Here is a 27,411-nt window from a genome sequence, read left to right as displayed (position 1 = left end):
CGTGTGTGTGTGTGTGCTCATCTTACTTTACTTGTACAGGTTAATATTGTCTGACTGGCCTTCAACAATGACTGAAATCTCATCGCCATTTACTCCAACAACCAATATCGCTTCTAAGATTGATCTGGTGTGGATCAATCTCAGAACTGTTCCCTACTGAGATGCACAAAGCGCAATTTTTTCCCCCTGCACCTTGGGCTTCCCTTGCGCCCACTGTGAATCTGCTTCTCACCTGTGATAATCATTTTAATATTTCACCACAGGCAATGTTTACGAGCACACATGAATAACAGGTGGCGGAGGGAGACAGCAGGCAGATATTGCTAGCGCGATTACCAGGCAGGCCTCCCAGAAACACAGTACAAACCGGCGACAGGAACGGGGAAAGTGGCTGATGTCATGCGGAGATGGAAGCAGAGGGAAAGAAGAAAATTACTACTCCCAAACAAAGCGGATGCTGCATTTCTTTTTAGGCAAGTGTAATTGTGGTAGATATTATTCATATCGCAAAGAAAGTGTATTAGGAAATACAGCTACTTGTTTTTGTACTCATAATTAGTTATTAATACCACTCTCCTGTACACACAGATGATAGAGCCAAGGTGTAAAAGGCTTTGCGTAAAGACTAGAAAAAACTAGGCTGTCTCTATCCTAAGGTACTAACTACCTATTTTCTAAAAAGACAGATATTTATTTACACTATTAAAAAGCAAAGCAGCATTATGTGGAATATGAGGACCCACCCCAACAGGTCGCGGCAGATGGCCACCCCTCCACGAGCCTGGTTCTGCCGGACGTTTCTTCCTGTTAAAAGGGAGTTTTTCATACTATTGTTGGATTTTTCTCTGTATATAAAGCACCTTGAGGTGACTGTTGTTGTGATTTGGCGCTATATAAATAAAACTGAATTGAATTATACTAAATGTATATCTGTAAAAAGATCATTTATGGCAAATCTATTATGATCTTTTATGCTGTTCTACTGATGTTCTGTAGCCCTGAACTTTTCCTGACACTGCCCAAGCTGTACATGAGAACAGGTAATTAAATGTTTTTACGTGCGTCTGTGAGAATAAAGCAAGTAACTGTTCTGTGATTTCACAGCATGCCAACGAGTGTTGCGTGTTCTGCCTCTGGCATGCACGGCGTCACTTGAAGCATTAAGAGTTGCTGATGGGTGCTATATGTGAGAACAGGCAACGGCAATGTCCTGACTTGATTCTCTCAATATTTTCCAAGGTGTTATGACATTAGAAGGTTGTAGTATATAATGAAAAAGGATAAAATAAAATAGTGTACAACTAAGTGTGTTTAAGAGCCTCAACAGAAATACACAGACAAGCCTCAAAATGATAACGCAGACTTTCACAGTCAAATCTGGTTGAAAATCAAGATGGAAAAACAAATATTTATGAGGAAGTAAATGTGTAACTGGATAATCCATGATGCCAGTTGGCAGATGGCACCCGCATTCGTCAACAGCACTAGACACAACAACTTTCAGAGGGCCACAGGTAGCAGCCACACACAAGATGGTATTTGGTTTCACTTGCTGATTCTATTTTCTGCCGCTTTGCTTGGATAACCCTGCAAAGGCAGGGTTCACGAGGCACCACAACCCCACTTCTCCTCCTCATGGGAAGGCCAAGTCTGAAGATGTGGCCAGGCGAGAAAAAGGAGAGAGACAGGATGGCACTCAAGTGGGAGCATTTAGCCACTTGGAAAGTTAGAGAAAAATACTATGGTAAAAACTCAAGTGGCAAACTGGGCTAAATGGATTTCTCCATTTCTCAGTTTCTCCTACGAATCTCTAAGGACTCTGTGGCAGCACACGGCTGAATATCTGAGTCACTCAGTCTATCATAGCTGAAATGTATCCTGATGTTTCAAATGGCTAGAGCACTTGAGTTGCTTGGTTAGATGGAGAAATGTCAGGCCACATAGAGGAGAAGAGAGAAGAGGAGATGAAAAGATTAGAGAGGCACAGGTGTTTGTGTGTATTTGTGTGCGTATGTGCTTGAATGTGCACGATTATGTATATTAATCACATCCTTCTCACATCAGTAAGTGGTTTTCACCTCCCCTATGTACCCATTATCCACTCTGATTTTCACCAGTCCATCCATTTGTTTTCTCCTTGGCAGTGGCCTTTCTTTCACTTCATTTACGTCGCGATAGCCATTCGGTTATAGTGCTGATTAGAAAACAAAAGCTAGATGGAGACAAATGCATAAAATCCCATTTAGGAATATTATGTTTGTGTCATTCTAAGGTATAATATAACATTTCTGCATTTAAATGTCAAAAAACTGAATACTGCTCACTTGAATACTAACATGTTTTAAATAACATTCAAACCCCCTCAAAATACACATTTATATTTAATGTAATGGTGCCTCAAATTTTAGTCATTTGCTAGTAGCATTATAACAAGTCAGTCACAGAGCTAATGATTAGAAACTACGTAGAAAATAAAACAATAAGCATAGTTTCTGCCTGTGTCCCAATATGTAGATTTTTACTGGCAATAGTGTCATAATTTATCGCTGCATCATTTTACTGCCACGCTGTCTTTTGCTATAAAGACATTTGAATATGTGCACTTAAATTGCCCAATAATGTTATGAAGGGAAAGACCATGTTTAAATTTTCTGTAACGTGTAAAAACCTGAAAAGGACGACAGTCTGTTTGACTTTAAAGGATTCAAAAAGATTCAGAAGAAGAAGAAAAAGAAGACCTGTGCTCTGAGTCCTGGTTCCTAAATGAGAGAAGTGACCCAGAAGTAGCTGTGTGTGGTGACCAAATGAAACAAATACTAAGAAAAGTAGCTTCATTGCTTCCTTTATTACCTCCTTTAGCAGAGGATGCACTGGATCATCTTTAATAGAAGGAGAGGAAACGATGCATCATCTCAATGTTCATGAACACACTCATCAAAATTGAGAAAGTGGTGCAGATCAGCAAAATGTTAAAAGTAAGTACGTGTTCTATTGCATACCATAACCTACTGATATACTTTGAGTTTTTAAAAACATCCTTTTAAATGCACTGGTGAACTATGACTGTGTCGCTGCTGTAATAAAATCTGCTGCTTGTCAAAGAGTCGTATGAAGTCTTGCATGTTCTTGCATGAAGAATGCACGCTCTCAAGATAATGAGCTTGATCAAAATGTGTTTAATTTTCTTTAAAACTCAGTTTGCATTGGTAACGTCCATTACTGTATTGCTGGGATTGTGATGGGTGGATGAAGGGAATTTTATTTGGGTCCTTTCCAAGGAGCTGGAAAGGAGTTACCCTCCTCAGCAGGAAAATAAATTTTATTCCACTTTATTGGCTAAGCAGGTCAAATTAGTGTGATTGCAGGGTGATCTACTAATAGCGTGCTACTTACAAAGATGCAGCCAGTTCATTTTGATAATAACTACCATTCTGCCAAGAGCAGCGCAACTTAGCGGCTCAAAAACCAGCAGTCCTGATGAGGAAGCATGTAATCTGCTAACCTAAATAATACAGTCTGAGCACGGGTCTTAAGTATGTGTTTCTCACTGATAACGGCATGGCAATTCAGATTACTGAGAGGAGGCAAAAAGAGAATCAATATGTTTTTGATACAAGGGATAATTCTTCTGATAGAAATTGATGTTGCCTGTTTGTGGTGCTGCAGGTTGAGAGTCAGCTGGAGACGTGAGTTGTTATAAAGTATTCCAGTGTATAGACCTGAAATCTGTGTGTAACAGCTTATCTGTGTGATGTATAGAAGAAGACCAAATATTATCTGTCATCAGACCCAGAGCCCTCCATTTGTTAATGAATATAGTGTTAAAGTACCATAGACAGAAATGTGTGCATTGCTTTTTTTTTTGGTACCGTTATTATTCAAGAGCAAAATTATTTAGGGCTTGGCTCTAAACATTCAGGGTGAGGACCGGCCATAAAAGTCCAGCCTTTGTAATGAATGAAACTTCTCATCATTGCAGGATCAACATGGCGCACATTTGGCGTGACATTGTTACTGCAAGTGCGGCCCGATACTCTGTGCACCACATTTTAAATCCTCAACAATTCTCCTACACACCTGTCATTGAGCCTTTACTTGATCTCATGATGTTTTTAGATGAGGTCAAGAAAAAGCTGCCAGAAAAAGAAGGTAATATTTCAGATTTTAATACTGGAATTAGGAGCCTGCTGAGTCAGCCACGTGACGGTGATAGTGGACTGAAATTTGCTCTGAAAACTAAGCATTTGCTCTTATAAACTGCAGTATGATCTCTGTTCTATTATAAAACACCTCTAGTAATTGCAATTCATATCTAACGGGAAAAGCACTGAAAGCAAAACACTTTCATCATGGTCGTGTTTAGTTAGATTAAATCTGTTTGATTCTTGCCGACTTTGATCTGCTAGCAGAATAAATGTTTGAAAAATATCACAAGTACATTGTACTGTTACAGCTCTGAAATAAAAATGTAGTACTCATATAGGGATTGGGGTATTGAGGATTAATGGGGAAGGTTAAAACTGTGAAGCTATGATCCTCAGTTTTTGTGTCTGCTGAGTTTTCACACTGCTTAAACAAATATGTGATTCTTAAACCTATCTCAGGCATCCCCTTGTGTTACAGTATGCACTGTATGGCCTATTTTATAATGAGTACTCTTGATAACTCAGCTCCATCTCTCTAAAAATACAAGCATGGAAAACAACAAAGACAAAAAAAATCCAGGTTATCCAACACAGCTGGTATAAAATATTGAACATATCAAAATAAGTAATGCTGAAATTATTGCAGTGCTTTGTTTCTTGAACCCGAAGAGAGGTCAGTGAAAATGGTTTGCTTAGTGCTTCTGTGTAGATAGATGTACATTTTATATATATTTTATGATAAAAACTAGAAGATTCTTATAATACCACAACAGCAGCAGGGTCACACAATTCCAGGCTACAAACACGGGCTGTGATTGAGGATGCAACTAAATGGAGAAGAAATTAGAGCTGGTGGCTAGGCAACAGCAAAAGGAAGGAAGTGCAACAGAATGAACAGCCTGAGCAGAAGCAGTCCGTGAAAATATCGTGCAGAGTCAGTGGTCCATAGAACTGCAGTCGAAGAGAAGTTGTCAAAGTCAAGTGAAGTGCATCATGCACAGTGCATGAAAAGAAACGCATAAACAATGGAAGGGCTATGTGACAGCCAGTGGCACCAGATTCATTTCAGATGTGGGGGACTAGTAAAAAGTCAGCCAATAAAATTGATTTAAAACTATTGCAGCATGTCAGCTGTCCCCTCTCATCCGAAAAATGGTTGGGGGAGAAAGTAACTGTGGATGGTTCTACGTGAGAGAATGCAAAAATCCATGGGACTCCTAAAGTTTTGCTCAGTTTCAGTTAGCATCCATTCATCCATAATCTCCACTTATCCAATTCAGGGTGGTTGGAAGGCAGGGTAGACCCCAGACATGTCACTAATCTGTCACAGGGCTAACACAGACAACCTATTTAGGATCATCAACCTAACCCCACTAACCCCACTTTGTTCTGTGGGAGGAAGCTGGAGTATTCAGGGGGAGCCCACAGAGAACACTGAAACCTGGAACATGGTGGATTTGAACCTAGGACCTTGTTACTGTGAGACAGCATCATGTCCAATGAGTTTGCTCTGCCTTGTTCTTTACTCTTCCTCTCTATTGAGTGTGTGTTACTCACTGATGAAGTTTGTTTGGCCTGTGTAGATCGTGTACTGCAGCTCATAGGAGGTGACGCTGAACTCGTCCTCAGACGTCCAGTGAACAGTGATGGTGTCGTGGGAGGCGGTGCACAGCTCGTCTCTTATAGATGGAGGGTTGGGAGCTACGTGTGGAGGAAACAAGAACACGATCAAATAAAATAAATGTTAGAAAGTCAAGTCATTTTGTCTTAATTCTCAGAAATATAATATGTCTCAACAGCTGCATAAAATTTTTACTACTTGAATTTGACATGAAGTGGACACGAGGTGATTGTCTTTCTAAAGGGGAGTTTTGTGTGTTCGTAACGTCTTTCAGACATTCCTTTTCATTTATCTGAGGGCATATGAATGTGTTGGCTTTGTGTCAGAATGAAAACCCTGGTCACTTTTGTAAAGATCGTGATCACACCCTTTCTTGGTCTGACCTATTAATATTTAGGCAGCACATTCAACGTGGAGAAGTCTGAATGGCATGGAGCCATATAGCAAACAAACGAACACAACTTCTGAACAGGTGTGAGCCTGTGTTTTGTTTTGGCCAATGAAGACTTTAATTAAAGAGAGTGTGTCGACATCCAAAAACAGATGACATATGAGATCAGGGTTCACAAAGAGCAAAGTACAAGATGTATGAGGAAATAGAGCAGAGTTAGAAAAGCTTCCTTTGTGCTTTTTTGTCCAACATAATCTTAGATAACTTATACTTTGTAACTGTCATAGACAGCATGAGCATTTGTTGAGTTAATCTGCTGCTCCTTAAGGCCAGATGACTTTTCTGTCTGAAAGGGAGACAGCTGAGGTGTCACCGAAGCACTTGCTTATAGGGGGGGTCATGTGATTGTCTGGGTTTTCGCTGTTTTCTTTGTATTGTATTTCTTTGTAGGGTCTTTACCTTACAAAGTAAAGTACCTTGAGGTGACTGCTGTTTTGATTTGGAACTATATAAATAAAATTGAATTGAATAAGGCAGCAAAGTTGTGTTTTCCATGTCTGAAAAGGGCTTATGTGACAAGGCTGGATAGTTTTCTTAACTTATAGAGAACAGTTTTGTTCTTTGAAACAGTGAATCAAAAAAACAAAACAAAACAAAAAAACCAAGACAGCAGCAGGACTACTGTTAACATATCTACTGCAGATTTGACAGGATGTGAATTTACCTGTTAGGTAATCTAGTCCTTCCAGAATCTTCTTCTCTCGGGAGAAGTCAAGAGCAAAGTTGTCAAACGCCTCGTTCAAGTTGACATCTGGGATGAGCACCTGCGAGGAAGCTGTGGCCATTGCAACCCTTTTGAGTTGTCAGGTCACGGGGGCGAGCAAAGTAAATGGTAGAGAAGGAGGGATGAGAGGTCCGATGAGGTGACGAGGAAAAGAGGGATGGAGCAGGAAAAGATGGGAGGTGATGAAGAGATGGAAAAATAAGAGCAGAGAAGTGAGGTGAGATGGCAAGAGGAGAGAGGTGTTAGATACACGGAAAAGGGCAAGAGAGGGGAAAAAATTTAAAAGAATACAAACATGAAATTCATGGTCTCAGAATAAATGTCTACATCCAATCCAACTCAGAATCTCTGCCTTGGTGTTGTCAAAACACACTCAAAGCAGACATGCACTGACAGACTTACTCTACAGTCTCTACAGCTTTGTGGAAACTTGTGCCTACTTCTGCTTTGAGCATCAGTGAGCTGTCTGTGGCAGGAGCCAGCCAGAACCACAGTGCTGGCAGGGTTACACAGCAGTGCAGAGTGGAGGACAGATCAGCACTAGTCCTTAAGACTTCAGTTCCTCAGTAAAGAGAAACCAGTCAGTCAATAAAGTGCACGGCCAGGTGGTTGAAAGAAAAGTGGAGCCGAGGCCAAATAAAAGATAGTCTGCTAGCCGTGGCTTTTGCAAAGGTCTTTGTGAAAGAGACAGAGCAAAATATCTACAGGAGGAGGACGACGAAGGAATGAGGATATTACAGAAGTGCGGGGGTTGAAAGGAAAACTGCAGAGCTGGCCCTTAAATGATAGATGATTTTCAACAGAGGCCTGACATTGATCGCAAGAGCCAAAGACTTTTGATAAAATGCTGATTTCACCAGCAGCCCCTTCAAGTGGATTTCACAGAGGTAAAAATCGAAAACTCATTGTAGGGCAGAGGTTTTGATTTAAAGAGTCAAAGACTTATTGCCAAATACTCTGACAACTATCATGCAGCCTGCTACAAGATGACACAACTCCACATGGAAAAAGCAAGACAAAAACCCCAGTCAGGATGACTTGTCAAAAGCCTCCCACTTGTCTGGACTATTAATAGCTATAATGAAGTGAAATTAGCATATTGTTGCAACAGGCAGGTGGTATAAGTCGGTGCGCCGCTCCACCTACCTTTCGGCGACATTTCTGGCAGTCTGAAGGAAGCGGGCGTGGTCGTTCTCCTTCAAGCTCTGCTCAGCCTGTGTGATCAGGGCACTGGAGCGCTCCAAACACTGGCGACAATTTGCAATCTGCTGAGCCAACTTGCGCAGTTTCATCACCTGGAACAAACAAAGCACACGTTGCCACGTTACGACACACGCGGTTCGTATTCATTTGCACACTGTGAGCCTTGAAGGAATACGTCGCCCTTCTCGATAACTCGACTTTTAAATTTTTCATTTAGCTAAGAGAACGCAGACGACATTGCCAGCACCTGGTCTAGTAAAAGATTCACAAATGCCACCGTGACATTCTTTTACTATGCGGGAATCTTGACACGTACTCTGTCTCTAATCCCCATCTCCAAAACTTAGACAAAAGTAGTTCACTGGTGTTATTGATCTTTTATGTTCATCTTCTGGGACTGAAAATAACTTTCTATTTGCTCAGGGCAACTTGTGTGCCTTCCACTGCAAAAATTCAGGAAAAAAGGATCTCAAAACTCTCTCTACATCCAAAAAAAAAGAGCCCTCCTCTGCACTCCAATAATTTCAGTTTGATGGATGTTTTTAATTCATTTTGACAGTAACTAAAAAAAGCCATTTGTGCTTTGCTTCCCACATCGGCACACATTATTGACACAAAGACAGCACTCTCTCAGATGATTTTTGCTAGGTGAACTTTCCATATTGCAGAGTTAACTGAAGTTTTATAACCAAAGAAAAACAGACGCAGATATTCAAACACATACAACCGAGCGTGATCAAATGTTATATCGACAGAAGAATCTGAACGTGCAGAAGCAATTAGCAGATGACATTAGAGTTTATGATTAAGGATGTTTATCTACTCACAAAAAACAATAAAACTATGGAGTCCACACAGAAACGCAGTCATAGACACAGTTATCTGAGACATGCACCAACAGGAAAAAGGAGAAAAAGAAGCAGAGGCCCTGAGTTTAAGTGAGCCCATTGGATCTATGCTCACATTAACCTTAATATCATGTTGCACAATCAAAGGGCAGATAGTTCTAGGTCACTGGATGAGGGGCACCAGTCTGTGCATACATACCCATGTTTAAAAACTGTGAAACGAGGCCTGACAGGAAATGGATGAGACACTACTGGCTGTAAAAGTCACAGTTCTTTCCCTCCTACCTTACCAAACAAAAGAGACATCGAGCTCGTCTTTTGAGCACCTTGTAAGCGCATCTACTGTGCATTCACGTGGTGCGCATGATTCAAATGTAGCAGCGCAGACAAACAGGAAACTGCTGATTTTGGACCGCATAATAATTTGCTTCATTTTCATCACAAAGCATCATGCTGTGCGAATCAAGTCAGGTCACGTTGTCAGGTCAGGATTCAGACACAAGCACGGTTTGTAAAGTCCTTTTCACTGTAATTTGTTAGCGTGTGTGCTTTAATGTCATTTCCCACCGAGCAAAAGGAAAGCCACGATGAGCAAATTTGAAATTAAAGTAATCTGTTTATTGCTGCTCATATCCTGATCCTGGAAATGAACTTAGTTTGATGTAAAAAAACAAAACAAAACAAAACAAAGGGTCTTTGTGAGCGCTGAGACTGCCAGCAAGAGGCAACTGTAGAATTCAATACCGGCTTTAGCGTGGAGTGCTGTTAAATGATTAAATAAATCATCTGTGAATCTAAAGGCAAAGAATGAAGTTAAGTCTCTTAATGCACTGAACGCATCATAATTTCAGGCTAAGGCTAATTTGAATCTCTAACACTAAACAAAACTAAAAAGTTCACATGGTTAAAAGGTCACCATGAAAAGTTTTCATGGAATCTAATGTCCACTTTCCTTCCCGCTGCTGGAAAAGCTGATGCTGCTGCTACTTTAGAAGTCTCGTTAAGCTGGAGTCTTAATGGAGTTTTCAACTGACATCTCAGCTGCACTTGCACTAAGTCCGCCATAATCTCTTGTCACTAAAAATGACATTTGAGCAGGTTGTTGACTGCAAAGAGAGGAGAAGCGAGAGGAGGTTTAAAGGATGAATTGTTATTTGGCAACATAGGCCGCAAACAACAATTTTAGAGATGATTACTTCTCTCCTGCAAAATAATGGACAATATGGCACGGTCTGAGTGTGTGTTCGTGTGTGTGTCTCTTACTTTGTGCGAAGCCTACAGTTCGTGATTTAAAGCTGAAATTGAACCTTCTAATATAATTTTAATACTTATGAGGTGATGCTACAATATTTAAAGTTGTTTTTTATCATTTTACTGAGTCATAAAACAAAACCAAAACTTTTTCAGAGGCTGAATTTTCTTAAAGTGCAATCATAGATATGAAAACAAAGCAATGTGTTATTAATGGCTTATAAACATAATACGTTTTCTCTCACGCCAGTTGATTGAAAAACATATTTTTGTAGCTAACATTTAGCAGTGACATAATGGTTAAATTACTAAATAGTCTTCTGTAGGTATTTTTGCAGCTACAGGTATAACCCCCTGGTCGCCATTAAAACAAATGCATCAGTCTTTCATACTGTTTATCATTGAAAGTAGATGAAACCAGGATATGACTGCATACAAAAAGACAGAATCTCAACAACAGTTAAATCCAGCTGATGCTGTGGGAATATATGTCATCTGTAAGTCATGGTAGCATGAAGTGCTATTTTACAAGTAATGACCAGCCATCAGTCACTAGATTTTGGATGTGGACCCTTAAAGTTTTACAGCCTTGATTTGCTTTTAAAGAAATAGAATAAACAAAACCACAGCACTGAAAACAGGCCAAAGCCAAAGGCTTTGTATGGCCGACCATCCATCCTGACCTGGCTCTGAGAGACAAATGTTATATTTGCACATTCACAAGAGGCACTTGTCACATAAACACAGAGACAGGTTGTTTAAGTGGTGCCAACAACAGTAATGCTGTTGTTTTTATGATGAGTCCCTACCAGGCATAAGCTTTTAAAACGAAGTTCAAATGACCTATGAGATTGTTAAAAAAATTGTGTTAAAAAAAAGCTAGTATGTAACACTAAAAGAGTTTTGCATTGTTAATCCTTGGAGTTTGAACAGTTTTCAAGAAAAGATAACGGAAAAGCGGCAGAATAGATGCTTGGAAGACAGGAAGTCATATGACAAAAACACACAAACAGAAACCCGGCCTGGGAATAGTCTGTTTTTTTTTGTTGTTTTTTGTTATGTGCGTGTGAGCTGGGAGAGATTAACCCTTTAAAGCCGGTCGGAGCGGACACGCTCCATTTTGCGTAACTATTTTTAAATCCCGGTAGCACTGCAACCACTAAGCTAGCGCAATAATTTTTTTTGCATATGAAACCGGAGGAGTTGTACTTACATCTTATGCCATCAGCTTGTCCTAGGTCACAGTTTCCTTCCACATATAGCTTTGCAAAAACTGCATAAAAAGCACTTGCAGCAACAAAAACATAATATTCCAGAAACACGCTTTGCCGATCCATCAGCTGTTTGTAACACTTCCTACGTCCATCAGCGTGAACTATCGCATGTCCGGCATGACCTGCCCAAAACCGGAAGTGACGTCATTTTGCAGAAATGTAGTTTTTTACCATCGTGGCCTTATGAGCCTATACTTGTGGTTTTAAAAGTTATGTTTGACTTCATGACTTTCTGTGTCGTTTCTGGGATGCTGAGGACTTATATTGCACTGCTGGAAATATTTTATTTTGATGAATATGCTGTTATTTTGCAAATTTGCACTATAATATATTTTTTCGTTTTTCCTGCAGTATATGAAAATTGGTGTATCTCAAAAATAAAACTATGAAGACACTTAAAATAAATTTCCTTTGGTGGGAAACTAGTTTGTGCAACTTTTTTGTATTTACAGTTTTGAGGGATAAGCCTCTTAAATTTCTCTAACTAGAAATATATGTTAAAAAAACAAAAACGATTTTAAATTTTTTTGTAGTTTATTGCACTTTTTTGCAATTTATGTAATTACTATGCACTTAATGCAGACATATTATTAAAATTTGGGCTATAATGGTTGTATTGATGTATAGCAACTTGAAATGCTCCAAAAAATGGCTCCACAGCATGTAAAAATATACTATAAGCTCTGGCGGACTTGGTTCTATGGTAGGTCTTAAAGGGTTAAGTATGACTGCTGAGTCTCCTCTGCAAGATACAGACCTCATTATGAAGAAGTAAGAGAGAGAATGGGAGCACCTTGCTCACCATGATCAAGCCTGTATAATCCGGTTATTCTGTTGCAGAGTCACCTCTGAACACTTTCCTTTATGAGACTGTCCTCAACAGGAAGCCATCTCAGTACTTTGCTCATAAAATGTATAATATGAGCTGTGTTTTTGTAGCAATGTTGCTGTGTAAAATATCAATATTCATCTTATCCTTTGCTCTCTTCTACACATTCGAATTAGTCAAGGCGCATTTGATTCATCTTCCTTGACCTTTCAAAGTGATGCATACGGGCTTCCTACATTTGACCGCTGTACCTTCAGCTGGAGAGCCTTTTACAGGCACAGACTCTCAGGAGAACAAACCTTACTCTTTGTCTGCATTCATTGTCGACACACTCCTCTGTCTCACACACACACAAACCTATTTTAGTCTTTGTGTTAACTGTTGGGAAATTTCTCTATGAAGTTCCTCTGCCACCTTGGATCCTTCACAAGCACTTAAAATTTCACCTCTGGAAGGGTTATTCATGGTCAGAGACGGGACAACCACCCATATACACATGGGCATGAGTACACACACATGCACACACGCACACACACAGAGCCAAATGTGTATCTGCCTGTGCAGTTAGTTGTGGACTTTCTAAAACAGCAGCAGGAGGTTCAGAACAGTCTTTCCTGCCATTTTAAATTCTTTCCTCACACATTCATGTTGACTGCCTAAATATGAGGAGAGGCTGTTATCGCTCTCTTTTTTTATCCTCCGTGTTTTTCATTTCTCGTAAAGCCTGCATGTGGTGTATATTTGGGTAAACAAGCAGACAACCACACAAGTAGCCTTACAAATATATTCTGTCCACGGCATCGTTGCTTTCATATTCATTCGCTTCTGCAAAGCGATGATGGGTCGGGCTTATTGCCTTACTTTAGATGGCAAGGCGACACAAGTGTTTGAAATATGAACTGCTGAAAACTGAATGAAACGATGTAATATGAATTCACCGAAGTCATCATCTCTCTCTTCTAAGTGCCAGTAATCACTGTTTTTGTTTATGCACGCTGAATAAAAGTGCGTCTAATCTTGGACTGATTCAGTTAATGACACACACAGAAGATCGTCCATCTATAACTCGTTTTGGTTGTAGGGTATATTTAGAGATACACTGCCTGGGGTTCCTTAACAACTCCCAGCAACATCATTTACAACAAAAGATTTTGTTTAGTTTTTTATTTAGATAAATATACATTCTGCCTGCCTCAGCAGACATTCAGTTAATTAACTATAGATCTTATCTCAGGACAATATTCAGCTTTACACTCAACAGTAACTAAAAATACAACATCTGGATGATAATCTTGCTCTGACTGATTAAATCTATTGGGACCTATTGTGGTCATTTACATTTCTTTTCAATTCTTGGACTCTGCAACTGTGGCTATGCATGATTCACAGTTCAAAATAATCCACATTTATCTTAAGTTATCTTATACTAGGCCTTGGTGCAGCCCCTCAGTTCCTCGAGTGTCTCCCTTTAATGTCACAAGCCCTTTAAACTCTTATGATTCCCTGTGACTGTGTGCAGTGAACTTGCAGTCTCGTTAACTCTGAAGTGAAGAGTCAGGGTTAGCTTATTAAATACATTTTGGAAAGCCATAAATCTGTTGCTGTCTACATATACTGAAATTCATATTAACTACTTACACTCGTAGTCCAGTCAGAACCTCATAGATGAAAAACTTATATTGAAAATTTCCTCTAAATAAGTGAATATTGTAGTTCTTTCAGGACAGCAGTTTAACTGCAAAATGGGATAGATGCTCAGGAATCTTGTTATTATATATAACCAGATTACAGTCACTTGGCAACCAGTTGAGTCAAGTTCCCTATCGTAAAGAGACACATCCCAGGATGAGTTACGCTCATTGGCACAGACTGACTCAGACTGATTACAATATCATGGCAACCTCTCTGAATTTCTAAATTAGACAGCAATTATTTGCAAACCAATCTGAGAGTAACTGCAGTCTGTCTAAGTTGGGCCGTGAGTTTTTGGAGAAAGGTTGCCTTTCTCGAGGTTTTCTGGGCAATTGCTTTGTGATGAAACGTGGTCGCCAAGAGATTGAAGGTATTGCACGCTCATCCGCTGGTAACTGCAACTACTTGCATTCAGGAAAAAAAATTCCAATAGTTGATTATGTTCATTTGGCTACGCCTAGAAATTCTGTCCATAAAAATTATGAACAGAATCGGTGACAAAGGGCAGCCCTGGCGTAGCCCATCACCCACCAGGATCGAGTCCGACTTATTGCCGGCTGTACGGACCAAGCTCTTGCAACGGTCGTATAAGGACTGAATGGCCCGTAGCATGCTCATCTGGATTTAGCATTTTCAGTGGGAGAAATGTTTCGTCACTCATCCAAGTGACTTCCTTCCTTCATGACTTCTTCAGATAAGTGAAGAAGTCATTTGGATGAGTGACTTTTTATTTATTTTTTATTAACTTACAGGGAACCATAGTAGGTTCCCTGTAAGTTAATAAAATGCCAATATTGTTGTCTGTTAGCTTTGTTTTTTTGTGTCTTAAAGGTTAAAAAAAATCAGTCAGTGCCACCTTTGTGATTGTACCTGAATTTGAATATTTCAGACTGCACTTAAAAGACGCTTAAAATTTTTTTGTTGAATATAATACTTTACCTTGGATTCTTTGATCTTCACGGCGATGACCTGTTTTCTCTGGCGAATGATCTCCACCAGCTCATCACACTCCTCTACCAGCTTAGCTTCATGCATGGCTGTGTTCACCTGAAGAGAAGCGAACAAACAACTTAAGAAACCCTCACAGCCTCACTTTAAAACCAAACTGTTATTCACTGACTTGCTCAGGTTCAATGTATCTTATATTTTGCTTTTGGTGTCTGGTATCAAAAATGTGTCTGCACATTTTTCCTCGTTCACATGCTCTCTTTGGGAACTTTGTAAGACTTTCAGAGTGGCAGGAAGGATCATTTGCATCATCGCATACAGAGCACGTCCTATAGTTTTCCATTTCATTAAGAATTCTGCACACCAGGAAAAGTGCCTTAAGCAACGTGCACCTGGATTAAAAATAACTTGTGAAGAACAAAACAAGGAAAAGTGATTTCCAACTCATCAGCTGTCACTGGGAAGATCATAAATCAATATATTAGCTACACGAATCCAAGGTTAAACAATAAACTCATAAATACACATAAATATGGCAAACTAATTGGTCAGCCAATTAGGGGGCATTGCAGGTAGTGAGAAACCGACATTTTAATGTACACTGTAGATGGAATTTATTATTCATTTGCCAAAAATGTTCTTGTCCTTGCTGGAGCCCATCTCTCCTAATAAAAAGGGTTACTGTGCAGTTGGATTTGAAACACTGTTTTATACTTGTATGCAGCATGAATTTATTACAAAAACGGTGCATTAAATGATTAGAGTTACACTATTTAAAAAAAAACATGTTTATTTAACTCAGAAAAAGCCAAGGTGAATTATTTGAAAACTCAAAGGCACCCAGAAAAGGTCTGTGGAGACAATAATTAATTCACTCATAGAAAATGCTCGCACCAAGCCAATTTAATAGATTCTGTGATTATTTCAGGACCAAAGTCACCAAGGCAACTCTTCATCAGTTCACCATTTCACGCCAGCACTAAATGAACATCCATCTTCAAATTTGTGTGTGTGGGTGGGTGAGGGTTTTTTTTCTTTGGAGACACTAAGGGTGTTTGCTGAATTTCAACAATGAACCACTATTAAGCAGTTAGCTCATTATGAAATATGCATACAATTACTGCAAAAGCTTTAGAACCACTTAAGCAGGGCTTTAGATCATAAAAAAAGATACTCCAACTTCACTGTTGAACCAAAGAAGAGAAGAGAAAATCTAAACGGGAATTTGTCCAGTGAGTGGGTTGTGGTTTCTGATTCATGAGCAAACAAAGGTACAAAAAAAAGACAGAAATGACATCTATACTTCCAGCCTTAACTGGTTTTAGGTCTGGGCGTACCTTACCTGCTTCATCTGCTCTAATAGTCATATGTTTTTTAATAATTTATTATGTTTCATGGTACAGTAACATAAAGATGCACAAAGCTCATATCTGTTATCTGTTATGTTGTAACAGAGATGTAATTGGCTGTATTTACACCTGTGCAGAGGTTTACTCTAAGTGCAACCTCTATATCTCGATGAGTGATTTTGTCTGTAGGAGTCACTTCAAACCATTACAGAAATTACAAATATACTCCATTATAAAAAGAAATAAAACTAACCCAGCAGGGTGACAGTGGGAATTTTTCACCCAAACTGGCAACTTCAGAGTTATTGAGAAAATTCACACAAGAGGCTAGAAATTTCACTTCAAATAAGACGTTTTCAGAGGCCACAAACATTCACAGAGAACAGTGTTCCTTGAACTGCTTCGCTAGCTGCTGCAGCATTTGTTGTCACAAAAAGCTACAGGTGAGTGTTTCCTGCAGGGAAGGGACTGTGGCAAGAGCACTTTTGTTCTTGGCTGGCAACCATAACACAGTACTACACAAGGAGATGCACTGCGAGGAGACCTCTTTTACTGTGGCACACACAATCTTACTGAGGTGCAATGATGGCATTTAAATTAAAGATCACAGCAGTGATAACAAAATACAGCAGAGCAGAATCTACAAAGATAAATGCTCATGTGGGATAGAGTAGATTTGACTTTAATCACCTTGATTAAGAAGCATTTTCTTAATGTTATTAAAAATATACAGAATGACATAGATGCACATTATGATCTCTTACTTATCCACCGATCGACTGATATGATCAAAGGAATTCATTGGACTGTGTGTTTCTAAACTGTTCAATAACAGAAAATAATCCATATATATATTTAGAGATGTCAGCAGTACCAATGCATACAGTACCTTTTCACACCAAATTGTGAGAAAGCAACATTACTAGGTAATTTTTTTTTAGTTCTGTAGATAGTATAGACAGGTGTGCAGTGGAAGATTATCTGGTTCAATCTGATTAGCGATGGGCGTGAGTAACGGGCAGAACAATTACATTCTCTTCCACTAGAGGGCAGTGCAACTACCTGCTCTAATTAAAAGGGTTGCCAACTGCCAGTAAAACAGAAGAAACTACATTTGGTGGTGTGCCATGTGACTTTTCTAATGTGCAATATGTGTCTTGGCTCAGTCTATATGAAGAACTTTGAGAGGTCAGTAAAGGTTCTGATTCAATAACAATTAAGTATTAAAGAGTTTCCCTCAACGTTAACCTGGCTGGTACACATGTTAACCTTAACATGAGTAGGGAGACAGCCAGTTAGACGTAACTGTTTATCTACTATCACTCATCCCAATTAGTTATTTCTGAAATTATTATTAAGACTATAAAAACATTATTACTATTGATAAAGATTAAGATGATGAATTTATTGGTAGAAGTAGCTGCTCAAAAGTTTCCTCAAATATTTTAAGGGCACATTGCACACAATGCTGAGATGTGCCAAGTTTTTGGCTAACGTCTCTTTTCGAATTCCCTTTTCATTGCAAAAATATTCATTATATCCCTCAAACTATGCCCTATTTGTCATTTCTAGCAAATTTTGTACTAAAAATGTCAAATCTGTTATGTGTAGACGCAGAATTGGTTTATCCCTTGAGTTGGGTGCACACAGAGAAGATTTTTCCTGGACAACTATTGCTCAAAACCACTTTTTTTTTTTTTTTTTTTTTACAAAAAATCTGGGTTCTTGGAAGAAAACTATGAAGAAATGCAAGGTGGTTTAAGACTTTTGCACAGTACTGGATCCTCGTAAGGATGGCTTTGAGCCAAAGTAGGCCCTCACATGGAGAGAAAATTACAGGGGCACACAAACACAAACAACACAGTTCTGCAAAAAGCCATTTTATGACTGCAGCTTCGTAATTAAGCAGGATGAATGCAGCTATCCTGGGTCACTGTGAATTACGACTGGGCTACTTAGCAGCGTAGTTATGGAAAAATGCTCCCTCTTCGTTCCCCCTTCTCTCCGTCTCTCTCTCTCTCTTTTAACCTCACTCAAATTAGGCATTATTAGACACCTCTGCAGGTATACTAAAAAGCACTGTGCCAACTTCAAGTTAAGGTCTGTTATTGGAAGAATAACCACATATAGCAAGTGTTTCACCTGCTCCTGCTCTTAAAATATTTGTGAAAACTAGTCTGTCTTTGGGAAATTATTAAACTCTCCAACATCGGATAAATAAAAGTATTTGAATACAGTATATTAGGTAAACTAAATGGAATTATGATTTATAAGGATTATTACTTTAGTCAATAGTAATATAATAATAATAATGTCAATATAGAATATCCTCCTCATTAATGCAGCTACGACTTAACTGTATCTTTTCAGTGCTTTCTACTAATCATTAAAAGTATATCTGACAAGCATGTTTGTATATGCTATTACAATGACATTATTTTAGCAAAAGCAAATGCAGATATCAGCTGAGTAATGTTACAGTTGGGTACAACTGGCAGCACATATTTCTCTCTAATAAGCTACCACAGTTCTCATCAAGTTGACATCCTATAGCCTGTACTGAACCACAGCAAATAAACACCATATCTGCATAGCTGATCTACTGCTGGTAATCTTCCTCAGATAAATCAAGACATCCAGCAAAGAATTGTGCTGAGAAATGGAGAGTAAGACGGAAGAAAATAAATGCAGTCCCAACAGTATGGGATGTTGAAATCCACTGTCCCACATTATTACAAAATGTTCTGGATTGTGGCTCACTTGTCCCCGTTCCTCACATATCACCGATCTATGTAATAGGCACAAGTCCCAATGAGAGGTTCATTTATTTATTTATCATTTTAGATGTAGCTGATTCAAAGTAATTCTTGAAGCAAGTATTGCTACTCAGCAACCATCTGGTAGTTATTTCGAATTAACAAGACTAACCCCCAAAAAAGAAAAGATAAGCGATACTTTAATGGGACATAATGTATGTATAAAATCACCAGGGAAATCTAATTAAAGTTAGCTTAAAGTTTGTTGACTTTATTTCTACTACACATGCAAAAGGTTTTAATATGTTACAACTTCATTCAGAGCTCAGGTTATCCCGACAGAACAAAGTCAATGCTCATTCACTATATGGATAGAGTAAAACAACAAAAACAGGAAGTATGCTCATCTACATCTCTACTGTGGACTGGTAGCACTTTCTGTTACAGCCTGGCCACAACGTTATAATAGTGGGGTATTAGTGTGAAAGCAAATATAATGTGGAAATAATTACAACTTTATTACAAAGTAACATCCAAATAATAACCAAGTAATATCTTGTATGAACAATGGATCTAGCAGAGAGGTACTAACTTTAAATTTGTGTAATTGGTTAATAACAAGACCAAATGGGGCTAATAATGACATAAACATATGCCTGTAAAGCAGGACCAATTAGTAATCAAACAGTAATATATAGGTAACCATATGATGACCAGCTAGAACTAAAATGGTAACATTAGTTCATCATGATTTTTATATAATAACTTAAAAGTTTTAGTGATATCAATAATAGGGGAACACTGCTTTATCATATTAGGATACTATTGCCATATTATAATGCTGGAATTAATCCAACCTTACGGCACCAGTATTCTTCTTTGTTTGAAGGTTATCATGTAAACATATTTTATTCTGAGGTGTATTGCCTGGAAACATATGGCAGTTTCTATGCAATAACCAGGACTCAAGCAGGCTGAATGAAAGATGTCTGGTCATTTAGGTAATAACTAAGAATCATTTTTCAAACGTCAAAGGCAACAATTAAGTGATGACTTCAAGATTATTAATAGTGCAGGTTTATGGAAGGTGCAAACCACTGGTTACACTCAAAAACAAAAAGACTTTGCCTGATAAAAACAAAAACAAAGATATTTTTTTAGAAACTATCTATGAACATTTTTGAAACGTGAAGTCGAAACACATATCCAACTCTCCTTTTCTAAAAACTGGTAATAAGTAGAGAGCCAGTATTTTAGGAGTTGTCAATCATCAGGAGGTGAGCTAAACTCAAAACGAGTCTTTGCTTGTTAAATTCCACCAATTCTGAGATTCGGCATTGCAATTTCTCACTGTGCTGTCATTTTAAGAAAATCCATTGACTGCAGACAAATGAGATGAATTGTGTGTGTGAGTTTTAATGATGCTGCAGTGCTCAATCTTGAAAATGCTATTTGCTTTTGTCACAGAAAATCTCACAGCTGAATCACCATAATAACATCACAAACACAGCAGCGAATGCAGCTAAATTACCCGCCCACCTTGACATTACAAAATCCCAACTTCTTTTCTTAAACTGCAAATCTTTACAAACGCATACTTTGTTAACAAGCGCTGCTCACGCCCACACCGATGTATTTTAAATTCTAGTTAACAAGAAAAGGTTTCACCGCATATCAACTGTGGCAGGAGTGGTAAATGATGTACAAAATGTCTAACAGATCTTGTAGATTTCAGATTGACATACATCAAGAAAAGAAATAGTCTTTTATCCAAGAAAATTGTTGAAACAGATATATACAAATCCTGTTGTGCTGTACATTAGTCTTAAGCCACCCCTCATTCCTTTATATTTTTCTAGGAAAATGGGTGCATTGATTTACTGAAACATGTTCAAACATACATATCATATAAGAAAAAACAATTAGAGCAAGCTAGAAAGTCAATACCTGGTACGACCACCTTTGTTCGTCAACACAGCCTGAAATCTCTTAGGCAAACTTTCTTATAATTTCTTTAAACAGTCTTCAGGAATAGTTATCCAGGCTTCCTGAAGTGCATTCCAATGCTGACAAATGAAACTGAATTCATCACTCCATAGGACCTTATGTTGCTGATTTCAAATCCAGGTCTTGTGTAATTTGGAATTCCTTATCCTTTGTTCCCCATTTTCCTTCCTTATGAAAGGCTTCTTGACAGCCACCCCTTCTTCTGAGACCATTTCACTCTCACTTGGTGTTGGCTCTATCTGGTAGAGTATCACTTCCTGTTCCCATTACAACACACAGACCTTCGCACCCTTGGAAAACCCATAGCTAGCCAGGCCCCTGTGGCTGGTGCACTTGAAGGTAGCTTTAGTTCTTCCCCTAGCAGACTGTTCTGAGCACCCGGGAACACAGGATGGCTGGCTTAAATTGCTGTCTGTCTGAATGGTGTCCAAAATGCTTTGCTTTATAGATAATTGGGAACCTTTTTGGGGAAAACCTGTTCTTGTTAGGAGAGACTGCATCTATCCTAATTTGGATGGAGCAGCTCTCACTTCTACAAATCTGGCCAAATTTAATAACCCCCCCCCAAAATCTGACTATCCAGAGTTTGGATCAGGAAGCGGAGTTGCAGACTTACACGCCTCTCTGTAGCTTCTCTCCTCCTGCTATCTCCCCAAAACCCCATCCCCTTAGAGACTGTGTCAAAACAAAAAAACAAACCAAAAATCAGCAAAAAATTATTTAAACACAAAAAAATCACAAAGAAAGAACAGTACTGTATCCACGACTGCACCAAAGAGTAAAACAGTGAAATGTGGATTATAAACATTGGGTCTCTCTTTTCTAGTCCCCTGTTAGTACATGAATGAATCTCCCACTACAGAGATTAATTTTTGTCTGAATTCTGAGACTTTTTATGTGATTTAGTTCTCAGCTCAGATAAAATAATTATTGTGGGTGATTTTATCCATGTAGATACTAAAAATGACAGCCTCAGCACGGCATTCAATCTATAATTGGACTAATTATAATGACATCACACTAGTTTAGAACATTCTCATTTAGCCTTGAAATCCAGTTTATCGCTCTATAAAAAAGCCCTCTGTAAAGCTAGAAAATCTTACTATCGACCACTCATTGAAGGAAGTAAGAACCCTAAATTTCTCTTCAGCACTAAAGCCAGGCTGACAAAAAGTCAGAGCTCTGTTAAGCCAAGCATTCCTTTAACGTTAACGAGTAATGACTTTGTGAATTTTGTCACAAATAAAATTGTAACCATTAGAGATCATCATCATCATCATCGTCATCGTAAAAGAGGAATCTGCAGAGGAATGTGATATTTGAAGAGTTTCAGTCAGGTTTCAGAGCTCATCGCAGCACAGGAACAGCTTTAGTGAAGGTTACAAATGATCTGGCCTCTGACAGTGGACTCATCTCTGTGCTTGTCCTGCTAGACCTCAGTGCAGCGTTCGATACTGTTGACCATAATATTCTATTAGAGCAATTAGAACATGCTGTAGGTATTACAGGTACTGCACTGTAGTGGTTTGAATCATATCTATTTAATATACTTACATTTGTTCATGTAAATGGGGAGTTGTCTTTACACACTAAGGTTAAATATGGAGTTCCACAGGGTTCTGTGCTAGGACCATTTCTGTTTACATTATACATGCTTCCCTTAGGCAGTATCATCAGAAGAAATAGCATACATTTTCACTGCTATGCAGACGACTACCAACTTTATCTATCATGAAGCCAGATGACACCCACAAATAATTAGTTAAACTGCAGGAATGTCTTAAAGAGATAAAGACGTGGATGACCTCAAATTTTCTGCTTCTAAATTCAGATAAAACTTAGGTTCTTGTACTTGGCACTAAAAATCTCAGAAATGCGGTGACACTGTATAGGACCGCTTTCTTCTATTTGCGCAATATCTCCAAAATCAGACACATCCTGTCTCAGAGCGATGTTGAAAAACTATCTTGTAAAGACAGCTAGGCAAAGTTCAAAGCAGTGGTTAACCTTTTGCTGACACCAGAACAGTTACATTTTGAATACGCTCTATGCTCAATCCAGTCCTTTGCTCGCTCATATTTCTCTTCATTTTTTCTGCCTCTGTTCGATTCCGCCTGCTTCTTACGGTCCCCAGTTTGCCTCTTTAAGTGTGACATGAAGTCCTTAAACAGATGCAAGGATTTAGCGTGACAGCTTTATCTCTGATGCTGTCCACAAATTCTGGGATAGCACCCAAAGATTTATGACATCCGGCTGGCACCTGGCTCTAAAAATGGGAGAGATGCTTTATGTATGTAATACAGTAAAAGAAAATGCAAGCGTGAGATCAAAGTAATGGATGTTATGTCAAAGAAAGGTGATAATTGGAAACGCCTCACCAAAGTGTTTATTTGCTAAGCAGATTGACTGCATTTATTTCTGTTTTTCAGGGTAACAACTTCTAACCTCTTGTTCTTCTTTTACTTTTCAACAGAACAAAGTAACACAGACATCAATCACTACTAATTAAATTATTATGCCTATTATCAAAGGACACCCGTCATTATCTCTGCTAATCATATCTCAACACGCATTTGATGGATTACCATGAAAATTTATACGGACATCCATCCTTCCCAGACAGTGTGCCTTCATTTTCTTTGGTGGTCCTTCTTCTATTTGATGCAGATAGCTCTATAATTATTAGATAGACTCACTTCTTTTTTTTTAAATTATATCTTTATTTGGATTGGACAAGAAAAAACCATCTGCATAGCAGTATATGAATAACATGGGAACAAAGTCCTTCCAAGTCCAGGAGAGCAAATGATAAACAAAGTGATCAGTGGGTGCATATTAACCTCCACTAGCTATTACTAGGAGAGTTGCTCGCATGCTCTCCCGAAGGAGATATATAGAACACATTACATGGAACTATAAACACAAACTGGGGGGGTGCCCATGCTGCAATCATGGTGAACAAATAAGTAAATAAACAAGCAATAGTAATAGAAGTAAATGTAAAAAAAAAACAACCAAGTAATAGTGAGATCAAGTGAAGTCAGCCCTCGTGGGGGTAATGAATTGGATCCAATTGTTCCAAATTTGGTAGAATTTGGCTTTTTGATTTCTTAACAGATATGTAAGTTTTTCCATCCTAAATATCTCTAAAATGATCCCAAACCAGTCATCTAGGGTAGGCTGGGCTGGGCTGGGCTTAACCATCTTCTAGTAATTGTTTTTTTACTTGCCACCAAGAGTAATCTCTCCTGATATGGAGTCTTGAAGTACCTAATAATATTCTTCCAGCCATGTTCCTTCCAGCTCATAGAACTGGACGTGGACCACTGGCAGTACCAAACATTTTCCCACTCCCCCACAGAAATAGCAATCCCTGATTCCCTTTCCCATTTATCCTTAGTGTATAAAGTATTATCCTTGCTGGCACTAGAGAGAGCTTTGTATAGTTTAGAAATAGATTTAGTAGGGGTAATGGTTGTGGCATTTTTCAGGATGAGGAAAAAATGCGACTCAGCATCATTGATGTCGGACAGTTTGCATTCATGATCAATATATGATCTCAGCTGTAAGTATCTATGAAAGTCGTATTTTGTCAGGTTGTGATTGTCCCGTAAGACCTCAAATCTGAGCACAATATTTCTATGAGTAAGAGAGAGGAATGTCGTAAGGCCATAGGATATCCATGCTTTAAAGTTAGAGTCGTGTCTGTTTGGAATAAAATCCGAGTCGAAAGCAACCCACCTGAAAACTTTTAGCATTTTGTTTATCCCACAGATGTTGATTACCTTCTGCCAAACTTGGAGGGTGTGGGTTAACCAGGGGTTCCCCAGCTTTTCCAGCCGGCACATTAGACCCTTATCTTCCATTACAGCTTGTAGGGGGAATCGGTCCAACAGGTTGAGATAGACTCACTTCAAATTGAATTTTAATAACTTGCTGATGCTCTGACTTTTAGAAGCATCATGCTAAAAAGAAATCCTCCATAAATGCTGTTTATGAGTGAACACCTAAACGCCAATGAAGGCATGATAAAATATTAAACCAAGAAAACAAGATATTGTACATCCTGAAAAAGCTGCTATAACTTTCACATTTGTTTGGGGAGGGGGGGGGGTCGTTACACACACAGTATCACCTGCCCAGGATGGATGAATGCTGAATGATATACATCCACTTTGAATGCACAGTATGGGCATCTGTTAAAAGCACAAACATACTGTAGAGCTTGCAATAAAGCAGAAATGTCATTTATCTATATACCATTAGCGCATTGTATTGATGCTCCCATCCTTAGTTAAAAGTGGAACTGCAAACGGCTTTAGAAATATAGCTTTATAAATGATGCCAGAAGATGGTTCGATCTCTCTGGTGCTATTGTGGAGAGATAAAGAGAGATGAGCCCTAATGCAAAGGATTAGGCAGCATTAGAGACATCTCCATACAACTGATTCATATTCTGCACAGAGTGTGATCAGCTTCAGTGTAAACACACCTAGACAGGTCTCAGCTAAGGACTTACTGTTCGCTGTTTAATCAGTAGATATACACGTGTGAACATTTAAACCCACCAGGCTTCTGTCTGATGTGATTCTTTTTTCCATCAGTTCTAATACACACATGAGTTTAACACGATCCTAGGGGTTGGGAACACCAGCTGCTTTTTTACTGCTTCCTAGAAACAATGCTTACTCCACATTTAGCTGTGTCTGGGCTTTCTGGCTCCGTTAAGAGCCAGAAAGCCCATTAGAAAGTTTTCCTCTTTATACAGCTGCCAGTGCAAGCACCTTGTAACCACACAGTCTCACGAGGCATAGCTGAACCATGACCTCGACGAGGACAACTACCGTATAGAGAGCAAGATAAAGTGGGACAGAATGACAGAAATGCTGATCAGCTGTCAAGTTACAAGATGAATTAAGAAGAGGGAGATATTAAATGCAAGAACTTCACTACACAGACAAAGTTTCAAGGGCACGAGCCTTTAAGGAAGTATTGTTAAAGTATGAAAGGGGAGGCTCTTTGGGAATTAAATAGAAATGTGCTGAAAATGAAATGGTAACAAAAGAATAAGAGCATCTCTTGAGATGTGTTTTTGAAGAGGGTAAAAAGCTTTTACTATTACTCTAAAAAAGAAAAAAAAAGAAAAGAAAAGAAGTGAACTGGTTTAATATTAAACGGCTTACGGCTTAAAACATAGTTCGTGAATGAGAAAAATAACATGCAGGTAACAGATAGCATATTAGTCTTATTCAAAGCATTAACACAGCTTTCAGTCTGGGTCTGTATTCAGTTACATCTGTCACTGTATCAGCGTCTATTCAACATCAAAGTGGTTTTTAGGGAAATGCTCTTCACCCAAGAGCCTCAATGAGTCCCCCTTACTCTGCTGACTATTAATATCAAAGCATGAGTGAAAATGAGTGATGAGTGTTAACTAAACAAAAATCACTACAAATGCTTAAGAATCAAATCAATGCTTTTAAAAAGCTCCGAACCCTATTCCGAACACCATTAGGCACAAAAATCCCACACCAAGCCTTGTGGTGAGGATACTCGGAAAGAAGCATCCTACACATCATCAAGTCAGTGCATCTAAGACTGAAGAAAAAGATAACTCCCCCGGAGAGAACCCCTGGAGGACAGGGCTGTATCGCTGCAGTGTGTGCTGACACACTGGAAGCTGATTCACACTGTGTTTGATCATTTCTTCGGCACCAATACAGCATGATGCAAACAAGGAGGAGAGAAATCCAGGTCATGCTTAAAGCCCTTCAGAGATTTCTTATTTTGTACACACTCCTCTCCCTTCACTAAAACTCTCACTTTTTTATTCCCTTTTTGTGCTGTATTGCATTATTGCTGAGCGTGTTCTTCTACACAAGGCCTGCATCTCTTTTTGCAGAATAAAAAAAAGGATCACTGCTAGTCACACTTACGTCTTTTTATCCCATTCTCTGTTCCCGTTGCCCTGTTAACCTCTTGCCTTTTCGTTTTCTTTTTCCTGTCCCTCACCTCTACAGCCTCTAGTTTTCCACCGTTCTCCAGCTTCTTCTCCTCGCTTGCCCTCGCCTCTCTTCCTGGCACTCATAAAACGCCTCTGCGCCTTAATGTGTGCTCACCTGAAAACAATCCAGTCTCTCTTCCTTACGCCTCTCATAAATAAACAACTGTAGCCCTTTGACACTGACATCACATAGCCAGAATAGCTCCAAATGAGTTGAAAACGTATAGTTTATTCCAATAATTTGCTTTGCTTAAGAGTTGGTGAAGCATGTTCTCCCCCATGCAATCTCTCCTCATTACTTTTTGATGA

At 38.9% G+C, this 27,411-nt stretch overlaps 1 protein-coding gene across 6 annotated transcripts in view; it reads right to left on the bottom strand.

Annotated features, from left to right (window-relative positions):
- mid2 (midline 2) overlaps positions 1 to 27,411 on the bottom strand; it is a 152,122-nt gene that overhangs the window by 23,768 nt on the left and 100,943 nt on the right. For all 6 annotated transcript variants that reach the window (XM_084948371.1, XM_084948341.1, XM_084948351.1 and 3 more), the window contains 4 exons: positions 14,978 to 15,085; positions 8,088 to 8,236; positions 6,882 to 7,009; positions 5,703 to 5,846 (listed from right to left, as the gene is read on the bottom strand). In XM_084948371.1, coding sequence (XP_084804497.1) covers positions 5,703 to 5,846; positions 6,882 to 7,009; positions 8,088 to 8,236; positions 14,978 to 15,085 — 529 coding nt within the window. The remainder of the gene's footprint in view (positions 1 to 5,702; positions 5,847 to 6,881; positions 7,010 to 8,087; positions 8,237 to 14,977; positions 15,086 to 27,411) is intronic.

This window comes from Perissodus microlepis, chromosome 2, assembly GCF_051167445.1.
Source record: "Perissodus microlepis isolate ML-2025 ecotype Zambia chromosome 2, ASM5116744v1, whole genome shotgun sequence".
In the NCBI taxonomy this organism is placed as follows: domain Eukaryota; kingdom Metazoa; phylum Chordata; class Actinopteri; order Cichliformes; family Cichlidae; genus Perissodus; species Perissodus microlepis.
This window is presented reverse-complemented; position numbering and strand designations above follow the sequence as displayed.